The sequence below is a fragment of the Priapulus caudatus genome, unplaced genomic scaffold (assembly GCF_000485595.1).
Source record: "Priapulus caudatus unplaced genomic scaffold, Priapulus_caudatus-5.0.1 Scaffold143, whole genome shotgun sequence".
Classification (NCBI taxonomy): Eukaryota; Metazoa; Priapulida; class Priapulimorpha; order Priapulimorphida; family Priapulidae; genus Priapulus; species Priapulus caudatus.
Window position 1 is genome coordinate 739,408 of NW_014577204.1, and position 7,726 is coordinate 747,133.

The 7,726-nt window shown below is 42.9% G+C and overlaps 1 protein-coding gene across 1 annotated transcript; it reads right to left on the reverse strand.

Moving 5' to 3' along the window:
• Positions 1-571: 571 nt before the first annotated feature.
• On the reverse strand, positions 572-1,416 carry LOC106806123 (the record flags this gene model as incomplete). Its single annotated transcript, XM_014807976.1, has 1 exon — positions 572-1,416. A coding segment is annotated over one exon (456 nt), but the record flags the coding sequence as incomplete, so codon positions are not given.
• Between the last annotated feature and the right edge of the window lie 6,310 nt (positions 1,417-7,726).

Below are 7,726 nucleotides of genomic sequence, written 5' to 3' on the forward strand. Positions count from 1 at the left end.
CTATAGTTTATGTACTCGTCACCTAATTTCAGAGAATTGTGTAGAGTCAATACAAAAGCCCAATGTTGTACTAAGACTAGTGGTAAGAAATATCACGTTACCTGTAGCATTTTTCCTGTGTGTAGTAGATATTGGCAGGAATTTGTAAACTTTAACAATCAGGATCATTATAATTATATTATGAAAAATTCCTTCACACTCCCTTCTCCCCTACATGTCATCGCTCCCCCGCCAGCGCCGCCGCGCCGAACTCATTCTCTGAGATTACACATCATACATATCTACACATTCACAATCTACATATCATCTGATATCATCAAGAGTACATATTCATACAATTATACATTATGCTATACGTTTACATGATATTTCCCAACAAGTATGATCAAGAATTCAAGCATTGTTCTAATTGCTCTAATTATTTCAATTGTTGCGCTAGCAGCGATTAGCTTCTGGTGTTACTGCTTGTCTTGCTGCATCGTTTCACACGTGTGTGTGAGTGTGTGTGCGTGTATGCGCGCATGTGTGTACGAGTGTACGAATGTGTGCGTGTGCGTGTGTGTGCGTGTGTGTGCGCGTGTGCGCGTGCGCGTGCGTGTATAAAACCCCAATCAATTGTGTATTATAATTACACTGGCATTTCACGTTGACCTTACGCAGTAACACTCTCTTATTGACGTGTACAAATGTACGTATCTTAAATTTTATTGGGAGCTCCGCGCTTAGGCTTGCCTATATATATATTATTGTGAACAAAAACAAATGTTTGTTTACTTTTTGCTGACCACGTGGCACCACACAGAATTTGATGATTTGGTTGGCTCAAAGCCAGATCATTGTCTCATCATGTTTTGCATTATCATTTTTGCTGATATGCTGGACGTTACATTCATCCTGCGTTAATATATAGGCCTAAACCAAATCGTCACATTCTGTTTTGAATGAAGACTACTACTTGCATTACACTCGGTTCTTCTTGCATTTCTTGGTCATTGCAGGAAGTAGTGGAAATGCTCGCTTGGCACACATGGGTTCTGCATTTTGCCCGCTGGTGTTTCCTTTCTTAGAAATGGTTGATTGTCCTAAAATTATGGCATTGACGGCTGGTTCGTACTGTGAAATCGTAGAGTTTGTAGCCATACCATTGCACAGACCTCTCTGCTGACAGAAAAAGTTTTCCACGATATCAGAGTTAATATATCCTGGAGTTAACGAAATTGTGTCCTTGATGGGTCTTTCTGTCATGGCAAGGAATCCAAATACAGAATTCAGATCATCTCGTGTTAACACTAAAGACTTATCCAGGGCATTTGACTCCCACTGATTGAAGAAGTCCAGTGCATCTACCATTGTCACGATTGCCCGGTTCCTGTCATGGAAGATGGTCACTAGCAAACTAGTCTTCTCTAACAGAGCGATTGTTTACGCAAGCGTTTCTGGGCTATCGGCATGATTGGAGTACACTCACATAAGGTACAGCATATGCGCATCTAATACGTCCATTGCTAGATGATTTATCATCTTTGAAGTTGGTGTCAAGTAAACATGGTCACTTGTTAACTTTCTGTGGATCTTCAAGCCGTTACTCTTATTAAATTCGTATGCTTTCACCCAGTTGTCCCAGACCACTGGGTATCCTTCAATTTTCATCTTTCTAGATGAAAGTTTGTTACAAATCTTTTTGAGCGTATGCTTTATGTCCTGCACGAAAGTAATCTCGTGTGTGGGATCATGTATGTCCTTGATAGTGTACAGCTGCTCCCTCGGATCACCACTGAAGTGCATTTTCATGAATGACCGATTTGTTGACGCCCCATCAACACTAACGCAATCTACAGTAAAGCCATATCGACCCAACATATCAACTGCTTGCCAGAATAGTATATGAAGCTCATATGCTGTTGCAGTTGATGGTGGAAAGTATGCCACTGGCCACCGAAACCCTTGAAATCCGAGAAAAATGAATTGTATGCATTCACTAGCCAAACTTCATTCCTTTTTTCTCTGTCTCAGAATCCTGATGTTGTTACACAACTCTCCTAAATCACACGCACTAACAAGTGTCCATTCATCCCCCTTCTTCACAACCTACAAATCATCCTGGATGCTCATTTCATCCAGGATGAGACCACCCCTCCTGCATGGCACATTCCTTCGATCGGCCTCTTCACCATCCATTGAAGGTTTTGCGTTTTGAAGCCAGTGGTTTGTTTGGCATTATTTTTGTACAGGCGCAGTGTACTGTCACTGGGTAATACCAAAAACCCTGACTCCTTTAAGTCTCGGTATGCCTGTGGGTACCGTACCCACATAGACAAGGAAATACTGATCACAGCTGGGTTTCACTCGCGTTGACACACATTTTCAGTATTGAAATTGTACAACTGACTTTTGCAAAAGTGTCTTGAATCCATCTGTGCAGTTTGGCACCACTTCCTTGAGAATTTCAAAGAGGTCATCGTGGCTTTTCTTGCTCAAGTCTAAAGATGGTTTTAAGTCTGTATCATCATCAACTGAATAATTGTTCTCTTCGGTTGTCTGACTACATTTTATAGCGATTGATGCTGTCCCCACATTTCTTGCATAGTCCCATAGTCCTACTTGTGAATAGCAACACCAGCTCACATTTGTGAGATTTTACTTTTCGAACTGGTTTCACCACACGTCGTACTCCACACTTGTGGAATCAAAGCTTTCCCAGAAATTTCTTCTTAGTAGTCTATTCCCGTACAGAAAACCATTTTTTGTATTCCATTGAGTAGTCCTGTAACGTCTGTGACGTTCCGCACGTAACGAGAATAACACACATGCAGGTACTCAAGGGTCCCAACAGAACGGTTTATTTGGTCACACACATCGCATAATATTGCTGGACTTCACATCGCAAACGTTCGTAATGTTCGTGAAAACTGCAACACAATTCAATACAAGTGTCACACGAATACCGCACACTCGACACCAACCAAATCTGGGTCACAGAAAGACAAGCCGCAAAGTCTATATACCATCGCAATACATCGTCATGCATTATTAACGTACACACAGTTCACCAAAGTATTCATAACACAATGCACATATATATATATACCTCTGGCTTGTGTGATATCTCAAATAATTTGCTCATGTTTCGCAAACCCGCACATTGCAATGGGCGACTCGGGAACAAAGAGAAATCCCACTCACACAAACATTGTTTACGTCATTTCACACACGCAGGCTTCAGCGTCTCAGTCGCTTACCACCACCACCAAGCGCCATCTAACGGTAGACCACAACACTTCACGTGAACGTCATATCGTGCTACAGTACATACACTCATGTTATAATTGCATATAAGCGATGAATGGGCGCTCCCCGATAAGCGGAAAACACGGCTACAGCACCTATCGCTTACATCATCAAGACACCAGTAAAAAAGAGAGGTATCTTTACATGGCTCCTCAAAATTAAGACTATTAATTTTCTTTATACTCTCACCACAACTCAAACTATTAATATATGTAATCAAAAAAGGCTAATTTGCCAACAACAATCACATGATACATACACATATTACACAAAGTTATTGGGTACCTCCAGAGTCAGGTATATAACAGTTCAGACATAGCCAACAACACCAGGGCTCCTCGTGATATCACTAGGGGAATCTATCATTTTCAAGAAGCAAGACCACTGTATAGGCCACTCCAGGTATCGCACTGGACATGTACGTTGTCCCCTGGAGTCCAATGCGGCACTCAACGCGAGCTTCACCTTGCGCATACGCTGATCTTCATCTGGGTAAGTCTCCACGACTTTCGCAGTTTCCCACTGATTACGAGGCAAGTTGTCACCCTTGATCAGCACCAAATCACCAACAGACATGTCACGTTTTGAACTCGCCCACTTTTGTCTTTGTTGAATGTTCTGAAGAAACTCTGCCCTCCATCGGGTCCAAAACAAATTGGGCAAGTACTGCACTCGGAGCCATCGTTTGCGGGAGTACAGATCTGTCGTTTGGAACTCTCCAGGGAATGGCAGAATAATTTTGGACTTCATCGTCAATAAATGATTCGGCGTCAATGGCTCTAATGACGTTGGATCATTCAGTGTTTCAACAGTGATTGGTCGACTGTTCACTATTGCCGCCGCTTTGCACATAAGTGTTCTGAGAGATTCATCGTCAAGCTGGCAACCAGAGTCATGCAACAGAGTTGCGAGCACACTGCGCACTGTCCGTATCTGCCGCTCCCAAATACCACCCATGTGGCTAGCAGCAGGTACATTCATTTTCAACTCGAATTAGTCGCATCCTACTTTCAACAGAAACTGACGAACACGTTCCTGATCTACACTGTCAAAAGCTTCTTTCAACTCACGCTGTGCCTCTACAAAATTCGTACCTCTGTCCGATCTAAGCTGCCTGATGGGTCATCGGATTGTCAGGAAACAATGTAGCGCATTGATGAAGGAGCTTGTATCCAAACTAATTGCTGTTTCGATGTGGATAGCACGACAAGACAAACATGTGAAAAGCACACCATATCGTTTCATTTACGACCCTCCTTAATGAGCCTTGACCGAACAAATCAACTCCACAGTATATGAACGCTGGTACGAGCTCAAGTCTGTCTTGAGGCAAATCAGCCATTTTTTGTTCTTGCACACGACTTCGCAACTTCAACATGTGACGCATCTCGAAATATGCCGAAAGACCGCAGAGGAGCAGCCAACGATCCAAAATCAGTTTGCTCGTAGTTCGTTTGTGGTCATACCACGCCCTTGGTGTTCCACTCGCTCGTGACAATGACGAATTATCAGTTGTGTTATGTGATGCTTTGCAAGTAAAAACACAGGATGTTTGACATCATAGCAAAGATCCGCTCTCCTGATGCAACCGCCAACTCGCATAACACCATCACTATCAAGAAATGGATCTAGTCGGTACACAGATGATGCTCTCTTAAGTGTCTGATTATGCTCCCTGGCAGCTTTTCTGCCAGTTGCACTTCCGTTCACCTCGAGAGTGTGAAGAATCTTTACCTCATCTGGTAAGGCCTCAAATTGTACGCTCCTAACAATGTCAAGCTCAGCTTTGTGTATCTGCTCAACTTTCACTGGTACGCTGACGTCTTGTTTTCGGTTCGGTGAAGTTCACTACTGATTTGCTTCATTGTTTGTTTTCGGAGTTTGTCTTTCAGGCTTAGACACACCGCAACAGCTCTTTTTGCTCGATTCCAGTTTGAAAAATATTCCAATCGCTCCAATGGGAAAACAGCAAGCTTCTCTTCTGCTTGTGAATGAAATGTCTGAACTCTCTTCACTTCTGGGTCATCACAGGTAGGACTATACTTCTAAACTCTTCTCTCTCCGGAAGCTTGGTTTGCCACAGGAAATCAGCTCCAGTTATCCATTTGGACTGTTTCACGAATTCTTCCGCCCTAACTCCTCTAGATGCGTCATCGGCAGGATTCTGCAGTTCTCACATGTCTCCACTGAGAAGGATTATTTTGTTGTCGAATCTGCTGCACTCTGTTCGCAACAAAGATGTGAAATCTACTGCGCTCATTGCATATATATATCCAAGTACCACTGTACTATCTGTTCAGAAAAAATTCAGCGATGCCTTCTAATCTGAGCTCCTGAATCAACACCTTACTCACACTCGCAGATACGACGGCAGCCGTGAGGTCTCAATGGCGCAACTCTGGCCTTCCCCATAACGAAGGCACAGTGTGTTCCCCAGCAGTAATCTACTTGTCGCAGGTAAGAACATTGACCATATCCAGTGGAACTTGCATCAGAGAAATGATGAAGCTCTATAACTTCAACTTGCCCAAAGTCTGCTGGTTTAACGTATCTCTGGATCTTAACCTTTTGAAGATAAAACAATTCGCTTCTCCAACGCTCCCAAGCAGATCGCAAATTTTCTGAAAGTGGACTATCCCAGTCTGTATGATCCTTGCACATCAGTTGAAGAATCCGCTTCCCAACTAGTACAACTGATGCTATGAACCCGAGCGGGTCATACACCGAACACACGGTGGAAAGGACGCCTCTTCGTGTAAGCGGCCAGTCTTTCAAAGTGATCCGAAACTGGAACGTATCTGATTCTATACACCACTGAACACCTAATGCACGTTCCTATAATAACACACCAATGCAACTATAAACCATTGTCGATTATAGATAAATCGATTAAACAAGAATGAGCAAATTGAGACTTTTAATGAAATGTGGTTTACCTGAGATTTCGATGGGACTTTGAGTCTTTGTGGCTTTAGGGCTAGGCATTGAGGTGGGTGTGGTCCTATTGCAGCTTGGAAGAGTATTGGGACTTGGTGGCAAAGTTTGTGGTGCATCTGAAACAAGGTTTGTTCAAATATAATGAATAAAAACAAATCTTCTAAAACAAGAGCCGGGGGGGGGGGTGCTTAACGCTCACCTAAGCCTGAAAATGAATTCGCATTTGCCGCAAGCTCCTTGTGGTGTAACTAGGGGTATGTCATCAATTAGAACAGCTCTGAAACCCTACTGGATCTACATCAGGGGTTTTGAAATTGTCTATTTCTTGCCATTAATTGGTAATGATCCCTGGCCCCCAAATGGACCCAGGGGCACAGTTTAACCAATTTGGAATTCCTTCTGGGCCTACAGAAATTGATATTGAAAATACCCTAGTTTGGGCCCCCTATGGGGAGACTATATGTACCATTTGAACCACTTGGAATCCTCTTGCCCTATGGATGATCGAGTTTTATTGAAATGTGACCGTGTGTTTCAAAGAAAATGGGATTGTTTCCCTTTGGGCTCCACTTTCCAGCTTATCGGGAAATGTCATTAGCAATTTCGATTATTCACATTTAAAGGTATATTTGAACCTTTTGGCATTGGGACCCTAGGAATATCATTTAAGCAACTTAATATCCTCTTGCCCTATGGCTGACTCTTACCAAGATTGGTTAAATTCCAGCCATGCACTTTTAAGAAGAACATGTAAATTCTCATAAAACTTCCCTACCCCTATACAGTAGAGGGTTACAGCCCTATAGACCGAAGGTCCGATAGACCGAAGGCCCGATAGACCGAAGGTTATTCGAATACGCAGTGGCTACACGTCCGGAATCGGTCGCCTAGCCTCCAGGCTACGCATCCGGACATCCACTGATGCCGTATTCGAACGTGAATATGCCGCACATCCACCGATGCCACTATAAATTATATGATGCCGCTATAAATCATATATATGCCCTAACCCTAACCCTAACTCTAACCTTAACCCTAACTCTAACCCAAACTCTGCAATATTCGGTCTATCGGACCTTCGGTCTATAGGGCTGACCCCCAGTAGAGTGCTACTCAAAAATCCACGTGAGCTATAACACAGTCCTTTTCGTTTCTTTCTTTCGTTTGCTTTCCTCTTTTCTATTCTTTCTTTAATAATCGAATACGTTTTTAATACAGAACAACCAAACAGGGAAAAATGTAAACAGTTTGAGTGGACTACCTGAGATTTTGATGGGACTTTGAGTCTGAGAAGTCGGAGGTGTCTTCAACACTGACGCGTATGTGGCTTTAGGGCTAGGATTTGAGGTGGATGTGGTCCTATTGCAGCTTGGAAGAGTCTTGGGACTTGATGACGAAGTTTGCGTCGGAGAAACACGCTCTTTTACGAAATAGACAAACGAGATTTGAAATAATTAAACTAACAAAATGCTCGTGAACTAGCAATGAAGAAAAGTAAGAA